The 22,452-nt window shown below is 52.0% G+C and overlaps 5 protein-coding genes across 5 annotated transcripts; 2 read left to right on the top strand and 3 right to left on the bottom strand.

The window, feature by feature from the left end:
- Positions 1–51: 51 nt before the first annotated feature.
- J4E82_003558 (uncharacterized protein) lies at positions 52–4,649 on the bottom strand (the record flags this gene model as incomplete). The annotated part of the gene is made up of 4 exons (XM_051729843.1): positions 52–1,299; positions 1,877–2,214; positions 2,692–4,074; positions 4,130–4,649. The coding sequence occupies 4 exons, from the start codon at positions 4,647–4,649 to the stop codon at positions 52–54; spliced, it is 3,489 nt and encodes a 1,162-aa protein (XP_051590517.1).
- Positions 4,650–8,568: 3,919 nt separating this feature from the next.
- On the bottom strand, positions 8,569–9,789 carry J4E82_003557 (uncharacterized protein; the record flags this gene model as incomplete). The annotated part of the gene is made up of 1 exon (XM_051729842.1): positions 8,569–9,789. One exon carries the CDS (start codon positions 9,787–9,789, stop codon positions 8,569–8,571), a length of 1,221 nt encoding a protein of 406 aa, XP_051590516.1.
- A 2,064-nt stretch (positions 9,790–11,853) lies between these two features.
- On the top strand, positions 11,854–14,570 carry J4E82_003556 (uncharacterized protein; the record flags this gene model as incomplete). The annotated part of the gene is made up of 2 exons (XM_051729841.1): positions 11,854–14,271; positions 14,346–14,570. The coding sequence occupies 2 exons, from the start codon at positions 11,854–11,856 to the stop codon at positions 14,568–14,570; spliced, it is 2,643 nt and encodes an 880-aa protein (XP_051590515.1).
- A 615-nt stretch (positions 14,571–15,185) lies between these two features.
- Positions 15,186–15,715, bottom strand: J4E82_003555 (uncharacterized protein; the record flags this gene model as incomplete). The annotated part of the gene is made up of 2 exons (XM_051729840.1): positions 15,186–15,295; positions 15,424–15,715. The coding sequence occupies 2 exons, from the start codon at positions 15,713–15,715 to the stop codon at positions 15,186–15,188; spliced, it is 402 nt and encodes a 133-aa protein (XP_051590514.1).
- Positions 15,716–20,276: 4,561 nt separating this feature from the next.
- Positions 20,277–22,067, top strand: J4E82_003554 (uncharacterized protein; the record flags this gene model as incomplete). The annotated part of the gene is made up of 2 exons (XM_051729839.1): positions 20,277–20,684; positions 20,736–22,067. 2 exons carry the CDS (start codon positions 20,277–20,279, stop codon positions 22,065–22,067), a joined length of 1,740 nt encoding a protein of 579 aa, XP_051590513.1.
- Positions 22,068–22,452: the final 385 nt, after the last annotated feature.

Raw genomic sequence — 22,452 nt, 5'->3', positions numbered from 1 at the left:
CAAAAGCAACTTGCTGAGGTTCCGCTTTGCGAAGCGACAGTGAACTCGTGTCTACAATGATTGACGTTCAGTCAATTCTGCTTTGATGGCTTCCACGTCCACCCCGCACTCCTTCAATTTCTCCTCAAGAATCCCTCGCACCTTTGCTGCCGTCACTGTACTGTTTAGCAGATCATCCATGATTTGAGCCTCCTCGTTAGTCAGGGCCACACGGACTTCTCGTGACCGCTCGAACTCCTCCTCGATACTCCGGAACAAGGCACCAACATGCTCTTCCAAGAGATCTTTGACACGTTGCTTTTCCGAAACAATAGCTTCTCCCAAACGTGTGTAGACAGCGTTGAAAGGATTGGTGTTCGCGTCGCAAAGTAGCTGCTCAAACATTTCCATTTGTGCGAGCTTCACTGTCTGTCCTGGTGTTGGTCTGGTCCGGTAACTCTTATCGTAGACTTTGCTCATGTCATTCCGAAAGTATGACCTTTCGAATATGTCCGTACAGCAGCGGTCGTTCTGTTCTTGCATAAAAGCTGTAATGCCGTTGGTAAAAACATTCTCCATATCCCGAAGTGCGATAGGCTTATGGGTGATCCGTCGGATGGATGTGTCTAGCTCAACAGTGATCGGTTCCGGGCATTGAGCACGAAGGTTGAGTTCTAGAAGCTTCATTGCTGATGAAATTTCTCGTTCCACCTGGTCGATACCGTTTTGCAATTTGTTAATCGTAGCGTCGAAGATCGGTTCAAGACCCTTCTTTATCGGCGCGAGCATCTGTGTATTCCAAGAGCGGACGTTAGATCTGGGCAACTTGTAGTTTCCCTCATTTCGCATGTAAGTTCTGTGCCTATTGTGATGAAACCCGCTGAGCGATTCGCGACACAACTTTCTCGCCACGTCAACGCACGCAGGCAAGACAGTTTCTGGTGTCCCTAGTAGCTGTCCCGCGATACGATCCTCGAATATTTTGTCGATGCAACGATGAATGTTGGCAAGACATGAATCGCGTAGTGCACCAATTCCACCCTCAATTGTTGTTTCGACTGCAGTGATACGCTCATCATACCTCGTTTCTACGTTGTGTATGAGATTTCGTAACGTGAACGCTACATGTCGAACAAGTTCCTTAGTCCGAATCGGCGCACAGAGCGAAACAATATATTTCTCCAGTGCAAATATTTGTGACCGTTCCGGAGTGAGTGGGAACGAGGCGAAGCCATCAAACGCGTATCCACTGACGTTGCGCTGATGATCGTGTGTGGAGACGCAGAACACATCTTTAGGTGAGATCGTCCGTGACAAGATCTTATTCGAGTTTTGTTGGTTACGTTAGTCAACAAAGATTGTGCCTTGAGAGATTGAACGAGACGTTTCTTTAGCTGTATTAACGGTCTGTGCCCAGAGGTCGCTGCATAGCACAGGAGTTCGCTTTCACACTGTTTAAGTTGCGCATTAAGCCGTCGGACTTCTTCAGTTTGCTCAAGCTCGTTCTTGTCGACGCTAGAAGGATCTTCGACCTCCGAACACGTAGCCACTACGGCCACAGGACAGCCACACCTTGCCCTGATCATCTTTTGAAGGCTACGAGTAGACAAGATGCAGTCAATTTTACGAGCGATGATCACGATTGTGTATCGCGGTAGATGACTCAGTACACTGCTCTCAGCAAGGAGGTTGATATCGTCCAGACCTGGAGTATCGGCTAGGATGATATTCCTCTCGAGAACAGCAAACGGACCGCCGACCGATACAAGTTCAACAAAGGGCCAGGCATCGTAAGCGTTTGTAGTACGGCCAGCTGGATGACCGTTGGTGAAGCGCATAATGTGCGACCAAAGTTCATTTGCCGTTTGAGCATGTATGGAGGATTGACGTTCGATACGTCGTTATACTTCTGACGGGCCAGAGAAAGGAGTGAGTCTCGAATATCACCCCGTGAAGGTGGCTGCGAGCTCGTTGACATGTATTGCGTCGTAGCGTCCTTGTCTGCGAAATGATCAGATCCTCGGAAGAGTGCCTCGAAGACGGCGATGCCAGAGTCTAATTTGGACTGCTTGCAATCTGCGTCTTCATCATCTTGCTCGTCTTCTGGTGGAAATAGCCCGTTATTGAGATCCTGGAAGCAAAGCTCGAGCCGCTTCTGCACGTCCTCCCAGGACAAGAATGAGATTGTGGCTAGATACCGGAACTTTGAGGGCTCTCCAGCCCAGTACGGATATTCTATTATACATGGTATGTAGTGCTGTGGGAATGAATGCAGCGAGATCTAGCTCTATTCATCCTTCTCCAGCCTCTACGGGAAGTGACTGGACGTGCGTGCCAATATGTCTTGCATAAGCGAGTGCAACGTTTTGCAGGAAATCATTTCATTGAGAATTTCGCAAGGGGAGACTGATGCTTCTATTCCTCATTGATGCAAGGAGAGTAGATGCATAACCTTTGATATCACTGATATTGTCATAGTGTGAAACCAATGTAACAGTAGAGCCGTGTAACCTTGCTGGAAGGATGCATGTCGCTAACAGCTCATAATCACTGGCTGTTGCTATTCCACACAGTGGGGAATGAGAAATCACGTTTCAGAGGTCTCTATACTGCTGAGCGGGTAAGCCGCAAATGCCACTTGGTTGTTCCCCATGTACTTGCAAAATCCACTATACATGATGCATGAAACTTTCGCAAATCTCTCATCCGTACGGTCGTCCGGAATAAGATCCGGGACCAAGCCAACGGGAACCTTGGACTTGGCATCTACCAGATAGAGATTTTTACCAAAAGCTTTCTGGTCTGAAGAAGGGAGATGTTGACCAACACATAACAGGGAACCAGGTTGTTGCCTCTGGCGCTTCGGCTGACGTGCGTGTTTTGCTAGGAGCCCGGCTGAAAGAAGGAATTTACCGTGATGAATGTACACAGGGACAAAGAGCTTGTTGACCCATGCTGCGGCTGATAACGGAACGCGACAATTGACCATGGCAGCAAGAAGAAACACAGTTCGTAGTAAAGGCTTTGACCACAAACCTTGCATCTGTCGCTTGAAACTGGCCCAATCACCCTTCTGCGCAGCGTCGATGTGGTGCGGATCGTGTGCGCACCACATGTTGTCTAATATCTTCCTCGCTTGCACAAACAATGAGGCAACATTGTCGGTCTCATCAGTACGTGCCTCTTGCTCAGTCTCGTCGAGACTGCGAAGGCCTGGTACAAGATCGTCTTCCTCGTATTCTAGGCCAGGACCGATCCTAATCAGAGTTTGATCGTTGTACTCAGACACTCGAATTGCATGCTCTGGGTCAGTAGGTAACCATCCACAACGTATAGCGTCTAGGTGGTCAAGGGTCCAGTGGACGCTTGGATAGCTTCCATATTTGGAAAGCTCACCGCCCCGATGAGACTCTTCCCATTGTTCTTGGAAGTTTTTGAGAGAGGCCTCCAGCAAAGCAATAACGAAGTCTGGGGAATCGTCGCACTCAAATTCCTCAATGTGCACAACCGATGTGACATGCACATGCTGTGAAGAGGCGTTCGAATTTTCCGGTACGCGTTGTCCGACAAGTTTCAGGAAGTCACCAAGCGTCGTGGGACTGGGAAGATGTTGACTTGGTAGCCAGCCAATAACGGGATCTGTACATGTAGCGTCGATCATTGAACGTGTGAACCTGCACGTAAAAGCATGCCCTGAGCGTGCAGCTTGCTGGTAAAGATCCAAATAGATATCCCCAAAGGACATTGTTAGAGCCTCTTTGCTCGGGTACGTGTACCACGGAAATGAAGGCATTGTCGCGAAGATGTAGTCACGGGGCATGGTGGCGGATCTATGAGATGCCCGATTGACCTTTAGAAAAGAACCGGTGTGGATGTCTTCTTCCTGAGTTCGCTGTGCGCCACGAGGGTTGATGACGGTGCCGCCATGAACGTACGCCTTGAAGAAATCATTCATGGCTGGAATGCCCTGAGAGCCGGAGAACGAATAAGCTAGGACCCAGAGAGCATCCGCGAGAATCGTTCGTTCCGCCCGATGTCGGTATACGCTGACGTCGTCTGTAGTCTGAGCCCGCACTGCCGGCGTCTTTGGCTGATCTGAGTACTAGTCAATCACGAATATCAACCTTGGAAGCCAAAAACCGTGACATACTGTTTGTTCCAACTACAAATTCTATGGTATGGGAGAGTAGGCACTCTTGCAGCGTCCACAGTCTTTGTAGATAAGACTCTGCGCAGATGTAGTCAAAGTGCTCATCATCGTGAGCATGGAACTTTTTGACGAACTCGGTCACACTCTCGAAACCGTTAACAGCAGCAATGCAGCAGTCGTACAGCCCGTCACATTCTCTGACTGCAATAGTTTTCTTAGCCATTCTGAAGATCGTAGGGATCTTGTCCACGATTTCGGAGACTTCAGCTGGATTTCGCTGATTGACAGTTAACGTATCCATCCAAAAGGCGCCGTCTCCAACCAAAGCCGGTAGGTCATTTGCGATGAAATGAGCTTTCTCTTCCGATGCTTTGATCTCGTACGGTATACCATCAGTCGAACGCCAGGCCCAGTTACCCCAGACATGAGAGAAAGCGATGTAATCTGTGGATTCGATGGGCGCCTCGAAGAGCTCTAAAGTAGCGTTCTTGAAGCGTGCGAATTTAATGGAAGAAGCCATGATACAGGTCTAGTACCAAGTACGAAAAGTGGAAGCGCAAATTATCGAACAGAACTTTGGGGGCGCCGAGGTTTTAATCTGTGGTGCCAGGCAACAAGGCTGAGCTGGTCGCTTCAGCCCCCTCCCCCCGTGTTTGCGGCTGAACTTTACGCGAGCGCCTAGCTTTCGTCGCCCAATATCAAGAACAACACGGAAAGTCACAGCGGTACTCGTGCTTGTGTTCCCGACGATCCTGGTCAGTCGCAGCTCGTGCAGCCATATGTTCACGACATAATTTCGTTGTCTGAAGCCAACAGGGATGATCTTCCAGTACTTCCATCACAACCTTCCTTTCGTGTTTACCAAACGTAGATTTATGCATAGCTGCTTTGATAGCACGTCCCTTGAGTTAAGTCGCAATGGGTAGGCTGTGTCGTCCACAGTCTGCGACACTGGCGGCAAGTGCTACTTCATCATCGATGATGTCCTGTTGTTGTGGTAAGACCATGTAATCAGGATGGACTTCGACGATAATGTTCCAGATACGACTAACGAAGCAAAAACGGTATATTTCACGCGAAGCTGGAGGCTAGAAGGCAGTAGGTTGCGGACTACTCGGTGTAGGATCCTCGTAAATGGACTGAGCAGAGAGGTCTGAATACAACTCATACAAATGTGGACCTGGTAGTGTTCCCTGGAATAACTGACTCAGCACGGAGACTTAACTGAACACAGGTTGTGGAAGCCCTCTACTCGGGCTTAGCCCAAATGAAGATGATGAAGCCTTGATCCATCAGCCGGTGCGCATTCTCAAGACAAGGGCATATTAGTCGCCACATCTCCATCACACAGAGAAACGCAAAATGAGTCTCTGGCATCTCGCGCAGTGTCCTTCCCTTATGATTCCTGGAAGGAAGTACGCATAGAGGTGCCTTAGGCAAGTACTGGGTTGCGGTGGGTTGCGGCGGATGTATGTATTGAGACCGCGGAAGAAGCGCTGGCGACGGCGAAGTTTGGAAGGACGAATGAGGAGAGTACGGGTCTATATCTGGGTTACCGAGTTAGCATAAGACTCACATACAGTTTCTGTAGGGACGCTTACGATACTGCGCAGCTTGCAGTTGCGGTTGCGACGACTTTGGCGTCTTCGATGGCATAGCTTGCGACTGCGACAACACCATCGCCTCCGTCTCATCCCACCAAGCCTTTAACACATCCTTCTAACCTACCGGCCTATCTGGATGACCACTCTTGATCAGCCAGTCGAAGAAGTTCACAGGCATTTCATGGACCGTCTTGCCATGGTGCTCCCCCAACCTTGTGCCATATGGTTCTGACGACGATGACAAGGGTTCAGAAAAGTCTTGTGCCGCTTGAGTATTCTATTGAAAACTTGAAGCGCTTGCATTGGCGGTTTCGAACACGATGACGAATTTGCAGCGATGTTCGCGTTGAGCAATTGGAGAGCTGGTTGGGCAGCGGCAGCAGCAGACGACGGCGGCCGTGTAAACGCATCTCGCTGCTAAGACGAGCTGTATTTACTAAAGCATGTTCACATGGAATCTCTCATTCCATGGCGGGGGCGCAGCAGGAGATCGACTCCTCTCTTTCAGAGCAGGTCGCGGTGTCGCAGATGCATCTGGCACTTGGTTGGAAGACAGGGGAGCTTGTTGCGGGAACGTAACTGATCTACGACATTATCAACATCAAAACGGAGGTCCGATCCGTAATCGGACAGCATTGTACGCATGCAGCAACTGCATTTCGGAAGATTGACTCGCACGGATGGGTGGATGAAATGTATGGAGATAAAGGAGAGATGACGTGTGGTGCATCTTGCAGCGAACATGTGGAGATGGCTGGGACTGGTGCTGGTGCGGAAAGTGCACAGACACACACTCTTCAATTAGATGTGGCGCATTCCCGAGGTTTAGCACGCCAGGTCAGGTACGATTTTCAGGAACAGAAAAAGAAAGAGTACTTCAACTTGCCCTGATCAAAATGAATATTGTTGAATTGTCAAAGTTCCTGAGGTCCCGTAAACACCCGAAGACGCCCAGCGCCATTCCCTTCCCTTCCCATTCTCAATACCTCTGCCCACTTGGTCCCCCTAGGGAACCGGAACCTTTTCCGTCTTGCTGATTATGTACCAAGCGTGGATAACACCAGGGATCCAACCAAGAATACACAATGCGATGTTGATGAAGAGATCAGCGGTGCAACCGCGCTTTATCGCGACAGGTAGGAAGGGAATCCATATCGCGAGGAAGTAGAGGAGGATAGTGCTCTGGCGTGGAAGTTAGGAACAAAGACTAGAGAGATTAAAGAAGGTGTGACTGACTGTGCTTGATGCCATTGTGCGAGCAGTGATGGGATCCGTATTGGTGAACTAGGCTGTAGTGATTTTGCAAAGAATAAGTCTGGTTGGTAGTGGTGAAGTTCGAGGTTGTGGCTGTTGAGTGTGGCTGAACCAGAAAAAGTGGATGGGGGTCTCCGCGCTTTATGTGTTCCCTTCCAAGATCACTTTGCAGTAGCTGACGACGCCAGAAACCAGATGAACGGCTCACGCTATGTTCCCGGTACGTTTATTCGACGAGAAGCGCCGTAGTAGCCGCGAACCGAAGACCCCATCACCAAAGGGAGGATAATGCACGTGGGAAATTGCTAAGAACAGCAGCAAATGGAAACGCCTTGCGCCACAGTGACGATGTTTGTTGTGGCGCAGGTATCAGTGTACAGGCCGTGCGCTGTGGTGTTGAGGCTGTACTAGCCGACGAGGTCCCGAGATTTGCCGTGATAGCCGGGTATGCAGGGCAGCCGATGGCTGCTTGAACTGTGATGTCGCGTCATCAAAAAGTCTAGTATCTTACACTATAGCACTGGTTGTAAGGTTTGATCTCACAGAGTACTTTGACTTTACATGATATGAGTCTGCTGATCAGGTGACTTTTGATATTACTACTATGTCTACAATTTGATATTTGCTACAACGCGAGCTTCCGTGGTCCAGCTAGACTAAGGGACTGACTTGTCGAATACCGTGATTCATGCGCCTACTTTCGGCTTCATTGATGCCAAATTATTGCGACAACAGCATAGGTTCATAGCGTGAGAGCGGAAGTGGGACTGCAGACGACTACTTTGTCACGAGGTCGTTCTACATGCGCACTTGCAGAGGCGCAGTGACTAGGAATAGATGACTTGATTCCAGAGAGCAGTCATCACAATCAAGTCCGTGGCGGGACCATGGCGGTAAGACTGAGACGAGGTGTCGGTATAGTGGAACTTGTCAAGGGCGGCATGGGCGGTAAGGAGGGTTGTACTGTGTACGTTGCCGAAGCATAAGATTGGCCTTGCGGTGAGTGTAAGGCAGCAACTGTCAAGTTGTCAGACGGCGAGATAGAAACCAAGGGCGGGATGACGTATAAGACAGACGGAGGCTGACAGGGGTTGACGGTGAGGCTCTGTTATGACTGACAAGGATGAACGCTGGCGGATGGACAACTCGAAACTAGAAATACATGATGAGCGGTGAGGAGCGGTGACAAATTTTACATGCAATTGAACAATCGAGCAGGGATATATCGGCTTCGAACTGATCTATTCTGATCGACAGCCACGCCTTACAAGCCAAGGCCGCCGGGGAAATTTTGAGCTATCCTAGGTGCTGCGACAAAGTCGGTGTTGAGGTGGAAGGGGTCTTTGGTGAAGGGGAGAAACTAATGGGGTGAGCGGGATGGGGGTGTGTGTGGAACGCTAAAAATGCTGATACTGGCAAAGAACATCGTGTGAAGACGAATCGAAGGAGATGGGCTATATAGTAATAACATAAGACATTCGGCATCATACGTGTCGCATTATCATAAGAAGGGCAGAGACAAACTGTTGAAAAGTGGAAAAAAGAAACCAAAAATCATAACAGAATAACAAACTAGCGTCCCTACGACTGGGGTAGCGCTTTACCGTCTTTCACCATCCGCTTCCGAAAGGCCTTGGCCCTACTCGCTTCGTTTTTACTCGCTTGTGCATCCAGATGGCTGGCGGCAGTGAATGCTTCTACCACTGCCATGGCGCTTGCCTCTTCTTCTTCGTTGAAAGTGATGAGATCGAGGAATTGGCGTAGGACAATGGACCCGAGCTTGGCCTTTGCTTGCTCAACGTAGTCGGTGTTGACGGTCTCGGCAGATGTCCGCGCAAGCACGCTCCATCCATCGGGCTTGAGTGATGCTTGTCGTGCTAGCAATCGCTCGCTGGAGGCTAGGAGGATGAACGCCCTTATTACCGCTTCTTTGTTGGTGATGTTTTGCTCGGGTGATACGTCGAGAACCTCTAGGAAGTCGTCCAGGGATGCTGTGCCGATGAATGTGTGGCGGTGCTTGTACTCCAAATCACGCTCTTGCTGGATGGCCGATGTCGGTCCGCTCTTCTTTGGTAGCTTCTTGGGTGTTGATGGATGGAGGGAGCGGGTGGTCGGGCTGTGATGGCGAGGGTTCTCGTTCTGTGCGGTGGCGGCTTTGATAGGGAGGCCGAGGGAGATTCTGCGTTGGTGGGTGTTGGCGGGGCGCTGTGGCTTTGATGTGTTGGCTTGTAGTTGCAGAAGACCGTCGTTGGTCTTGGCGCGGAGCGGAAGTGTTCGCGATGCCCTTTGCGCACTGGCGAGTCTTGATTCGATGGTTGGTGTTGAGGGTGTGCGCAGGTGAGAGGGGCGGTGCTTTGTGATGACGGTTTCTTCGCCCTCGCTCTTGATGGATGGTGATTTGGCGAGGTCATCGTAGGAGAAGTAGTCGGGTGACGGACCGTCTTCCTTTATTCGATCCAGCGAGTAAAGGAGGGGTTCTTCGAAGAGGGTTGCGTCTGTGGACAGGCCGAGGGCGTCGGCAGGGTCAATGGCTCGTGTGCGTGGGCTGGCGCGGGGACTGGCAAATTTGAGGCCGTTGACATCCGGCGGCATGACCCAGTGCTGGACGCCCTGCTGCTGGCGCATCTCTTGCTTGAGCTTGCCCTCGAGGGCGCTCTCGGTGTCGCTGGCAATTGAGAAGCGGCGGGAAGGTGATCGTGATGGCGAGCCTGGGTGCTCTTTGGTGTCGTACCCCGCATTCCTGAGGGCGTTGAGTATGGAGCTGTCCCCACGGTCGAGGTAGAGTAGGCCTGTTCTCCACATGGTCGGATGTCTTCGATGAGGGTTCCTGCTGTGTACGAGTAGCCGACGCAACAGTCACCCTCTAAAGTCTTGTCGGACACGGACAGGGAGGCGCGATGTGCCGCTGCTCTAGCTTTAGTACTTGTTGACAGTATGCGGGTGATCGAGGTGGCCGGCGCTAGCACCCGCTTCACCGCCATTTTTCTCAATCTGGTCGTCCCGGTTGAAAAGTCTGTTGTTGCCGTGCCTCTTGACTAGACTGGGCCTAATGTATGCATCACGATGCAACACGTCTTTTTTCACGTCATATCGCCCAATCACCGTTGTACCATGGTGACAATTGTGGGTGGTGATTTGCTGTAAACTCCCAAACATTCCTACACCCTGTACCTGCATCCGATCAGCAGGTTTGAGTGTAGCGTACGTACCCCCCTCGTGTCCCGTATCATCCCGGCAGCGGACGAAAGCAGCTACCATCTTGTCTTGCACGCCTGGCGTGATCGAGAAGCATTTTTGGCCGGCATGACGTGGAAGTGGATTCCCGCGGGTTAAGACAGCGAGGGCTCCACTCCCGCAAGGCTGAAGGTCTCCAGAGCGTGGTGTGGTGGTGACAGCCGCGGGTGGCATGCACTGAGATGGGGTTGTGCCAGCGCAATGGCTATTGTCGGCCGTCGGAGTGTGTTCGGACGTGTTGGGTTCAACAAAGATGGCGGGGCGGGGTAACCGCGCGACACTAACAGCCATGTTTGATCAACATTTTGTTGTTTCAAGGCGGATATCGGAGCGGAGGAGATAAGCTTGGCGTGGGACGTCGCGGACGTGGAAGACGAGCGAAGTCAGCAGAAGGGTGGTTGGGTCACGCGTGCAGGCAGTCAGCGATGAGGGTGTAGTCGTTAGGCATGTGATATGCCCAGGTGTGATGTGAAGATATCAACCAACCCACGCACACATGCACATATCGATAGCACATGGGCAGCGCATCCGACCTGCGGAACCAGACTTTGCAGCGTACCGTATGGTAGTCTCTCCCAAGATCTGTTGGTGGTGACCTGTTGATGTGGAGTCCAATCAAGATTGGCGGGCCTCGCGCGATAAGACGACGCAACACCACAGCAAGAACCCACACAAGACTGTTCTCTGCCCCTGCCTAGTGTTCCTAACAATAAATAAACTTGGTCTCACAAGACTCGACCCCGCAGTGACACAGTATCGGTTCGCTCGCATCTGGTCAGCAGTTCGACACCCTGGCATTTCCAGAGATGAGGGTGCTGACAGCTGGAGCTCTGCCTGCACTCTGCACTGCACGCTGCACCAGCGATCAAAACACACGTCCATGCCCACTCGCCAATGCAAGAACAATCCACTCTGCAATACCGAAAACCCACTCTCGTCGACGTCCTCGAATCGCATGCTGACGCGTGCCATGCGTGGAGCTCACTTGGCCCTACGTGGAATCACGTTTGGTGACAGATTCACCGCTCGGCCGTGCTAGAGACGAAAAGAGGAGCCGAGTCTGTTTTGGCACGCGTGACGTGTTGTTTGGGCGCGTCGAATGGGCAACAGCTTCACTTTCTTTTCCACCTCGTCGCAGCCACAACAACACATAAGCATCAGTGGTCGCAGGTAAAGACATCTGGAGGGCATCTGGGTCAACTGGCTTCGATTGCATCGTCGTTCCCCTGGCTTGGGAGGGCGTTGGTGGCAGCGTGGTAGCCATGCAGCATCAACGGCCCGCACCCGCTAGCGAGCCATGTTCTCTTGGCGTAAACAAACCCGGACCGCCGAGGAGCCACCTCCGCAGCAGAATTATTATGAGGTTGTTGGCGTCCTAGATACTTTGCAACCGTGTTCACAAACTCAATTGCCCTTTGCACAAAGCAAAAATTGATCAGCATCTTACCCCACCTACACCGCCCCGCTGCAGTTCGCTTCCATCTCGAGTCAGTGGAGCTGATGTTTTCTTGCACTGCCTCGCCCTTTCCGACCGCCCAAGACCGCCGCCGGTAGTAATTTCAACCTCACAATCTCCCCAAGCAGCGATTCCCATAGCACCCACTCTCGTCGCCCTCGTGGGCATACGCAACCATGGACGACGGTCCTCCTCCTCCGCCGCCTCCGCATGGCGCCAATCCAAAGACCACAGAAGGTAGCCATGCACCTCCTCCCGGCCCAAGCGGCGGCCTGCCACCAGGCAACTATGACATCTTCATCATACCGCCGCACTCTTCAGGGGGCGGCTTCATATATCTCCCTAGCATGGGCGTCCAGCAGAACAGCTTCATCGCGGGCGTGCTCAGCACCATCGCGAGCATCCTGCTGTGGAAGGCTGCCGAGCCCCACGTCAAACAATATTTCCTCATAGTCCGACATGGAGTGTCGACCGGTGGCAATGGCGTCATACTGCTGGCCGTCTTGATGCTGTTTGCCGGATGGGCGGTTGGCCAGACACAAGCTGGTGGCCGTTTTAGCAGTGGTGGAGGGGGCTACAATGGTCGCGGCGGAGCTGGCGCCGGCGCTGGAGCAGGTGCAAACACACCAGGTGGAAGCTCAAGCTACCAACGTGCACCTCCGCCACCGCCTCCGAATGGCGGCTTCCCCGGTAGTCCTCCACCTCATGGTGGATGGGGTGGATATCGCCAATACGCTGGCTCACCGCCGCCACCACAAGATGACGAGTCTTTTTTTGACGAAGAGGCTGAGCGAGCCGAGCAAGAACGCAAAGAAGCCGAGGAGAAGGAGAAGAGGCGGAAAGAAAAGGAGGAGCAACAACGGAAAGAGGACGAAGAACGCAAGCGGAAGGAGGACGAAGAGCGCAAACGGAAGGAGGAAGAGGAAGAACGCAAGCAAGCCGAAGAAGCTAAGAAGAAGCAGGAAGAGGAAGAAGCCGAGCGTAAGCGGGCTGAGAAAGCAGCGAAGAAGAAGAAGCAGCAGCAAGAGGAGGAGCATAAGAGGAAACAAGAAGAAGAACACAAGAGGATGCTTGAGGAGGAAGTACAAAGGAAGCTGAAGGAAGAGCTCAAGAAGGCCAAGGAGGCTGAGGAGGCAAAGCGGAGACAAGAAGAAGAGGAACGCAAGCGTGCCGAGGAGGCTCAACGGCAAGCCGAAGAAGCTCAAAGGCAGGCTGAAGAAGAAGCCAGACGAAAGCGTGAAGCTGAAGAGCAAAGACTAGCCGAAGAGGCCAGGAAGCAGCGCGAGGCAGAAGAAGCACGACTTGCCGAGGAGGAGAGGAAACGACAAGAAGAAGCTGAGCGACAACGCATCGCAGAAGAGGAACGCAAGGCCGAAGAGGAGCGCAGACTGGCGGAAGAGGCTCGACTGCGAGCTATCGAGGAGAAGAAGAAGAAAGACGAGGAAGACCGCAGACGAGCATGGGAAGAACTCAAGCGCGCAGAAGAAGCCCGCCAAAAGAAGGAGGCAGAAGAGAAGGCCAAAGCAGAGGCTGCTAAGGCTGCCAAAGCCAAAGCCGAAAAGGAGAAGTGGGAGCAGATGCGGAAGCGTGAGCGCGAGCAACGCGAACGCGAAGCACGAGAGCGCCTTGCCAAAGAGAAAGCTCGCAAACAACAAGAAGCTATCGAAAAGGAGAAGGCAGAGCGAGAGGCTCGTGAAGCTGAAGTCCGCGCAGCCGTCGAAAAAGAGATACGCGAGAAGCTTGAAGCCGAGGCAAGAGCCAAAGCCGCCGAAGAAGCTGCAAAGAAGGCTGAGCAAGAGAAGATTGCCGCCGAGGAGGCTGCCGCCAAAGCAAAGGCTGAAGCTGAAGCTGCTCTTGCAAAAGCCAAAACAGATGCCGAGCGTGCTGAACGACTCAAGGCAGCCCGTGAGCGTGCCCAGAAAGATCGTGAAGCCCGTGAAGCCAAACTCAAAGCAGAGGCGGAACGCATTAAAGCCGAAGCTGCCGCTGCTGCTGCCACAGCAGCCGTCCCAGACCTCACAGCTCGACGGTCAACCACTTATGGCAACGTCGGTGGCGGTGAACGCCTCGATCCATATGCGGGTGCCAGAGCTACGCCCCCTCCGCCCGCCGCTTCAGTCACATCGACGCACTCTTCCCCCATCAAAGCGACCGTCACACCCAAGAAACCATATGAACGTCCCTCGGCGAAGACATACCAGCCAAGTGAAAGCGATGCTGCGTCCTTTGTCCCACCGCGTACTTCCACCGCGCCCCCTCGCTCCACAGCAACACGCTCGCATGTCTCTTCCGCATACTCCGAGTCGAGCTATGCGCCCAGTCAGATGTCACAATCTACCACTCGCACATCACCTCCTGCGTCGAGGTCAGGGCCGTATTCCACGGCGGACCCGAACAAGATTGTCATCAAGGCGGTGTATCTCTTCAACGACTTGTTTCCTAAACCTGTCGCCCAACTCGTTTCCAACGTGGGCAAGGTAACAGACGGACTCATTCTCAAAATACAATCCGAAGGTCTGTTCATCGACGACGACGTGAGAGGTATCCCTCAAAGAGAATGGGATGTCAAGGCTTGGACGCTCAAAATGGTCGAGGTATGTCACGTCCCCACTCTCTTTTTATCGTTCCTCATTCGATGTTGTTGTACTAACAAGTTACTCCTATACAGACTGGTAAACAGCCCGCGAAAAATCTACACATTCTCCGTGCCTCGGTGCGTGATGCAGATGGCAAGAAATACGTCTTCCTTATTGATGAAACAGAGAGCTGGAAACTGGCTCTTGGACTTCAAAGATTGAAGAAGGGTAGTCAGGTCAGGAGTTTGCAGAGTGCACAAATGGCACCAAATGAGATGTTGAGGGTGTTGAATGCCGTGCCGCCTATTGCGCTGTAAAGAGGGAAGGTAGGTCTAGAGAAATGAGAATTGGGTGAGGTAAGTGTTGATAAGATGGTGGGAGGTGGATATTGGATACCCTTCGCTTGAGACATTTTTATGCTGTCTTTTATATAAGCATCAGCGGTGGAGTTGTTTATTCATTCGTTCATATATAGGGTTTGATCATGTTGTTGTATATGAATTCGGAGTGGGATGAGATGTCGTATATATGAAACATGGGCGCTACATAGGATGGTGTTCTGGGTGTAGATAGGAAGCATCGGCAATCGCATATCACATGTCATATTCTCGAAGTGTTTTTTTGGTGAATTCCCCAATGCTTCATTGCATTCGTACTTTGTGATAAAAGCGCTATCAAGCTGATGCCCTTCATGAAGCAACCACAATCAAACCAACTTTTGCTTTCTTGCTTGAGGTCTCAGCGTATTACTGATGACTTTCTGTATCGTTTCCACGTTCACCATGTGCGCAAACGGATTATGATCCGAAAGACTCAGATTCAGCCTCTTTATGAGAATCGCACTATGTTGCTTAGCATTCATGTCCATTGTAACGTCGCCGGAAGTTGATGGTAGTAGGATTGTGTGGTAGTGAATTGATTACCTAGCGATCTTACCTCCTCAACTTGATGGACGGATATCCTCCTTTCTGGTAGCATTTGTGACTCAAGACAGGCTGGACAGTGGGACCAGTTTGGCAGCCAAGCGAGGTGTAAACGTTGACTATTCCAATGTCAGCTTTCTCTGACTCACAACACATCAATCTAACCATCCTGCTCATCCTCATAACATGGAATCTGAGGCAAGACCGTGAACTCGCAACAGCAAAGACGTGGGAATAAGGGACTCACGAGAATTATATTTGACAGGCCCATCATGGCCTACAACCCTCAAGCTCTCGACATCAGCATTGAAATTGATGCAGACATCAGGGTCGAGCCAGAGGAACGTGTAAGCACCGTGACAGAGGTCTTCGGTAAATGTTTGGACGCGGACCTGCCAGAAGGTGTCGGGGTTAGGGTTGACATCGCGGTTCATGTTGGTATTGGCAATATCGACGGTGGTTGAAAAGGCTGGGGAAGTAGGCATGGCAGCGCCAAAGGCTGCGACAATGCCGATGAAGGCCAGAATCACTGTGAGCATGATTGTTTGAGCTTGGAGGATGGTGGAAGAAGAAAGCGTGAGGTTGGTCCGTGGTAGCTGGTTCGAGGGAGTGAGTGAATGCCTCCGGTTGTCGAGAAAGAGAAGTGTGAGACTGGGTTAGGTGGAAAGAAGAGGCTACAGTAACTCGGATCCGAAGTGAATTGTACACAGCAAACGGATGGACTTTGCAAGGTGTGTGCTTGTCTGACGCAAACACGACGAACCGACGTCTACGTAAGTGAGGCTGAGGCAATCGCGGTCTAATTCTGGTAGTTGCGAACCTTGAGGAGAGCCTGAATCCCCAGAAGACTGACCCGGCATGATTGCTGTACTCGCGGGAAGGTGCGGCTGGGGTGACAACAATGTCAAGCAATGTGTACCACTAGCGTAATGACGAATGGATGCTGAAGTGTATGAATCTCATCAAAAACGCATTTTCAGACGGCCGAAGTGAGTCAGTGACGACTGTGACGGAGAGTCGGGTCAAGGCAACTGCAAAGTTCTCGCTACTTGCCAGTGGCCGTTATCATAACTAAGTGATTGCTGCGCGTCAAAGTAACGACGCACTTGAGAACGGTATACGGAACGGGTGCATGCATGGAAGCATTGCATATACCTACCACATGAGGACACTGATTGTCAAAACAATCACACGCCACAGTATCTAGTCAACGAACGATGTATACTGGAACCAATGCATCCATGAAGTTGGGTATGATAACAGCCCTCCAGCATTGCACTCCTTCAGCGCCAGATACCTGCTTATTCTATATACCACGCACCACCCTATTCATTGACTGGCTTTGCTCCCAACATCCAACCCAAACCAGACGCAAGCGCCCCGGTAGCAGCATTGGCCACCATATCCCTCCTCCTGACCCTCTCACCTCCATCCATACTACCATTCTCACTCCCATCCATACTAACCCTTCCCGAGCCCGGCCCTGCAGATCCTGTAGAAGTTGCAGCTTGAGCACTACCCCTCAGTGGAAATGCCGTCTTGGAAAAAGCTGCAGCAGCTCCACGCGCTACGTCAAAGAGACCCATGGGTGCTTCTTCCACAGCACCACGACCGACTTCACGGCGCGGCTGTACGGTAATGGTGTCCATGTCGAAGGCGCCGGGGAGTTTGCGGTCGGCTGCATCGTTAAAGCGCTCTTCTGCTTCGGTTTCTTGTGCCAGGAGGTGCATCATCTCGGCTTCGCATTGTTGCCATACTCCTAGTACTTCTTCAAGGCGATTGGGCGGGGCAAGCAGCAGGGCTTGCGAGAGTAGCTCCATGCGCTGTTCTAATCTTCTCAAGTCTGGGCGTGCTGCATTACCAGCTTGTGACCAGGAGTTTGATGAAGCGAGAGACGTATCGTGTCGGCCAGCGCGCAGAGCAGCCCGCCACGCAACATCTTCTGCCTCGTCTTCATGGTCTTCGGCATCTGCAGATCCGAATGAGAAGAAATTTGACGACGTTGGTGGCGTTGGAGATGGGGTCGAAGGGGTTAGTCGGTTGACGACATATGAGTAAGCAGTCTCAAAGTCATCTTCTTCTAGTGCTGCTTCGATGGCCATTCCGATCACTCGTCGCTCCGCGGCAGCTTTTTTCCGTTCAATCGATGTGGGATCCATCGGCACGCTCTCTGCTTCTTCTTTCATGATAGTCGACGGCATTGCAACTACTAGGTTCTGCCCGATAGAAACCAAGTCGTCTAGCTTGGTATAACTACCGCTGTTTTGTGATAGCAGCTTACGCACCAGCGACAGTGGATTAGGGCTCACTCGAATGTTGACCGGCTGGAAAGGTACACCATGCTGGAGTATGAGTGAATAGAATGACATGGCATGCGTCGCTGTGAGCAAGGCTTGAAACCGTCGGAACCGCGACGACGAGGAAAAGTGAGGGACAAATGCGTTGATGATATCGGCGGCACGCTTCATGCCACCCCTGTTGCGGTTACCGTTGCTCGCATTGTCGTAGTAGTGCATGGCTGATGCAAGTACGACCTGTTCGACATCGGACGAAAGAAGTGGCTGCTGCCCGAATGCTGGCTTCATGTACAGGTCTATCGCGAGAGAGAAATGATTGCTCTCCAGAAGCGCTTTCAGTATCTCCGTTTCCAAAGCCTTCCGCTCTAGCAAACCAAAGATACCCTGGGCTTGGCGATCTTCGTCGTGGTTGTCAGTACCCCAGTTCCATAGCCACAACAACTTGGAACGAATAGTGGCCCACTGTTCGCTGTCTTTCTTGGAGCCGCTGTTCAGTGTATGGAGTATCTTTTGCAACAACGATAGTTGCTCCGCGTAGTCGTCGCGTAGTGACATCTTAGCAACCTCTCGAATGGATACTGGTTGCTGCAAAGTTGACAGAACACAAGAGGAGAAAATGATTAGCTCAAGGACGCGGAATGCTTCAGCGCCAGGTTGTGTAATGACGTTGTCTCTGTCCAACAAACGATCCTCCCTAAGTAGAGCAGTCGTCGAGTCTTGTAGCAGAGGGTCCTTCAGGTCGTACGAGGGCAACTGCCCCACGCCGATACTAAGGTCAGGAGGCGGCTCGTAGTTGAGAAGGGTACATATCCTCGACAAGAGCGAATGCGCCGTTTGCAGTGAGGCAACATCGCTCTTGTCGACCAGGTAGAGGCACGCCAGAGCTGTTCGTGCATACTTCATCTCCAATTGTCGCTGTTGGTCGTCATCGACAAAGTCTCGTCCTTCTTCATAGCCACCCAAGTCCATGTCCTCTGGGCCGTCCCAGTCGGCGATGGCTGAAGCAACGAGTGGCAGATGGTCCTTTGAGGCATGTAGCAGCCACTGGAACAGACAATCCCAATCGTCTGGTTCGTGTGCTTGGTCCTGCGCAATTGACGCTCTCCGACCTTCGCGTGTAATTCGCCGCCTCTTGCGGTCGTTGGCTCCACATAGCCATGGGGCAACGACGCCCTTCAGGTCCCGTGCTGCATTGTGTATCTGGGCATCGTTTGCGTTTCGAACGTGTGAGAGTTGGTGATCGATAGCACGTCGTCCTTTGAGCGACGCGAATTCGTCAAGCGTGGTAGCGGACGATTGCGGGTAGTATTCATAGCTGAGGCGCAGAAGCGGGAGGACAGTGGATATGAACCATGTGCGTAGGTATTCGGAATGGCCCAGAAAGGGAACCACGAGCTGGGGGACGAGATCCAGCAGGCCCGTCTGCGCGTCAATGCGGTGGGCGCGGTGTATGAGAAAGTGGCTGAACAAGTCGAGCTCGCCCTCGTCTGCGTAGAGGGGATGCACTACAGGCGGGAGATGCAGCGCGTGCCTTCTCTTCTTCGCCCGCGAATTGGAGAGTTGTTCGACCGTGGATATGTCGAGGGATGCAGCGGGGGTTTCTCCAGGATACCGCGACCCAGTCGCCAGGTCATGCAGAAAGTCGTGATACGACGAGGGGTCGCTCTCTTCCGGGAGGTAGTTGAGGATTATGCTCAGGGTAAGCTCGAGCGGCAGATCGCCGTCTCGGAGTGCTGTCAGCGCCCGTAGCGCTAGGATGTTGGATTCGGTGGCATATTGTACGGCGAGGAGCACACAGTGTGGCTGCGACAGTTGCGATAACTTCTGCAGCGCTGCCATGTTGACGTTGACTTTGACTTGGAAAGGACACGCCCGCCATGCGACAATTCGCTACGTCAACCGCCAAGCCCCACCCACTCTCGGGGGTCCGCTCCCATGTCACCTGCTCTCTTCTCCCTTCACTATTGCCACACAACGACCACAAAGCAGCAACTTCAGCGTCACAATTCTGCTAGAAAGCTTGTTCAGCCTATGAATTCTGACACATTTTAACCATATACAAGAAAACACACGGTTCCACATGGAAGCTGACAAGCTGGGGGTCAGGACTCGTCCTTGGAATCGTATGCCTCATACTCAAAGCCATCTAGATTCATCTCAGCAGAAACATGCTCTTGCCTATGGTTTTGAACGGGTTGATTCCGCTCGCATATTCTCACTTCTACGTATTACCGTATATGCGTACCGAGGCACTGCGAGGTTCCAGCCCTGGGGTGCCTGATCGACAGTGCAAGCCCCTAGCCTAGCGCCCGCATCGTCCGACGTCGCATCCAACGGCACCAGCCACGACTTTTCCTCCTCACGCTCCAAGTGACCACTATCCGCAACGCATTCTTTTGCTGTTTCGATCGAGTATATGTTTAGATACCATCAATGAGTGATCAACAGTCATAAATCGGATCGAAACTTCTCTGCGGAACAAAAGCGCAAACAACGGAATTGATAGCCGTTCGCCTCCACTAACCACCGCCAAGCCGACATCAAACATGCAGCGTTTCCACCACCGAAACAAATGTGTAGCATCGCACTCGTCGGCCCAGCCCTTGGAGTTGCAGATCAAGCTTCGATGCCTGAGCTTGGGATGATTACTTAGGACATGTCTGCCTGGCCTCTTTCTTGACCTCCACATCCTCTTGCTCTCATTGTACATTCTTGATACCCTGGCTTGGTCCATTCTTTGCGCGTGCGCCCATTACAATCTTTATTTACTCACTCTTTTATTATACCCTATTACGAAGCTAAAATGCCCAACATGTACATCGATACAGCGACAGCGAACAGTCGGTCTTTGAGGCCTCAGATTATCATTGAGCCGACACCGTACAACGATCGCTCGACGCCGCTTCTAGAGGCTTTTATCAACCAGGAGACCGACAACGAGAGGCCTCCACCTAGCTACCTTGAAGCTACAACGCCTGGCCTCATCTCAAGTCGATTGAGTGGCGAAGAAGGCGCAAGGCTGCTCTCCTTTGATGGACGAGAAGCAAGAGATGCGAGGTTCAAAGAAGAGCAGTACAGAGGAAGAAGCCTAAGGCAGCAATGCCTCAAGAAGACATGGCTGAAGGTGGCTGGAACGATACTTGCGATGATGCTTGTGTCGGCGATGCTGGCCCTCATGGTCGCAGCAGTATCTGTTCGGAGGGACAAACAAGTTAGTTGAATGCTGCGGAGAAAAGAGATTTGTACTGATACCCGTACCAAGGCCACTGTGACTACCGCCCCATCGTCGGCACAGTCCGCACAAGGCGATGCCGCTCACCCAGAAGGATTCATCGATGATGACTCCGACAAGCCAAGCCTCATCGCCGTCCCATGGCCATCGCCGTCTGCCGCGGCGCAAGCAGCACCCAAGCAATCTTTCCCCATCCGATGGCCAGCAAAATGTGGAAAGCAATATAATGTTCGAACCGAACACCACGACTTCAGTAAGGCGAGCGAGCTCAATATCCAAGAAGCAGTGCATCAGCTAGACGGTCCATACAAACGGGTAGCCGGCTGGATACACGTCGCGCAAGCACCCCCAGAGCAGGCAGCTGGTACCATACAGGTAAAAATGTCCTACGCTGTATCATCATCAGTCGACGTCAACAGCGTCGCATACGCATCCAGCTCAACCGGCATAACCATCGGTGACCCCACCTTCCCTGACGGCTTCGACGGCGTACGCCCCGGCACCGCCTGTCTCGGCATGTCGGTAGTAATCTACATGGCCCCAGGCGCCTCACTATCAAACTTCAAAGTCGCAACCACACACATGGGTATGCAGATCCACCCCGGCGCAAACTTCACTGTCAAAGGCACAACATCCATCTCCACCACTACCGGTACCCTCGACGCTGTAGACTTTTCCTCTCGCCAAACATACTTACAAACCATCTCCGGATCCATAAGCGGGAAATACGCACTGTCTGACCTCCTTTCCGTGAAGACGAAAAGTGGATCCGTGAACATCGACATTGAGCCCCAAGCTGCAGCTTCAGGCTCCACGAACCCAGCTATCTTCATGGTAGATTCGCTATCTGGAAGCATTCGAACAGACTTCAAGCGCAAACACATCCCCGACCGCGACTACCAAACCTACATCAACACCACCGTCGGCTCCGTCGATGGCACATTTATCCACGGTTCCCGCACGGAATTCAACTCTGTAGCCGGTCTAGTCACAGCTGATATCCTGCCTTTCAAATCCGGAGATTATCAGTCTGAGATTTACACTTCTACGCACTCGGGACAGACAACTCTGACATTGCGCTCGCCGTACAAGGCGAAGAACGTAGCCATGTCTGGTCTAGTCAGCACGCATAAGAGTACGTCTGGGGGCTTGGATGTGACGTATCCGCCAGAATGGTCGGGGGTTGTTGATGGCACGAGTTTGAGTGGCGCGCTGCATTTGCAAGGCAAGGATTTGGAACTTTTAGGAGAGAATGATGAGCCAGGGAAGAACCATGTTGAAGCGAAGAAAGGAGAAGGAGATAGTAGCTTGAGTTTCGATACTGTGAGTGGGGAGTGTGAGATCAAGATTGGCAAACTCTAGGTGGGTTGGAGGATGTTGAAAATTGATGGACAGATATTTATCTTGGTTTGGGTGTTGTTGCTCAGGAGTCGATGGAAGACTGCGCCCAGATGAGGCTGTCGTAGATGTAATGCATATCACGATTTAACTACTTGATCATCCTGAATACCTACCACGAATTTGAGACAGCACATTGTACCCGCCCTTTTCACCCCTTCGGTTACCTCGGCTGCAGACAATAATCACGCTCCCACATTTTCGCCCGACGCACTCTATATGCCCAAGTCGCGTCGCAAAACTCGCCGCACAGTCTTCTCCTAGTTTCCGATCGCGTCTAGTAGTGAAGTAGGTTTATAGTAGAATTGAGTTTCCAAATTCCTTACTATAACTAGTGCCGTGGCTATTG

Source organism: Alternaria postmessia (genome assembly GCF_024291825.1).
Source record: "Alternaria postmessia strain BMP 2775 chromosome Unknown scaffold_15, whole genome shotgun sequence".
Classification (NCBI taxonomy): domain Eukaryota; kingdom Fungi; phylum Ascomycota; class Dothideomycetes; order Pleosporales; family Pleosporaceae; genus Alternaria; species Alternaria postmessia.
This window is presented reverse-complemented; position numbering and strand designations above follow the sequence as displayed.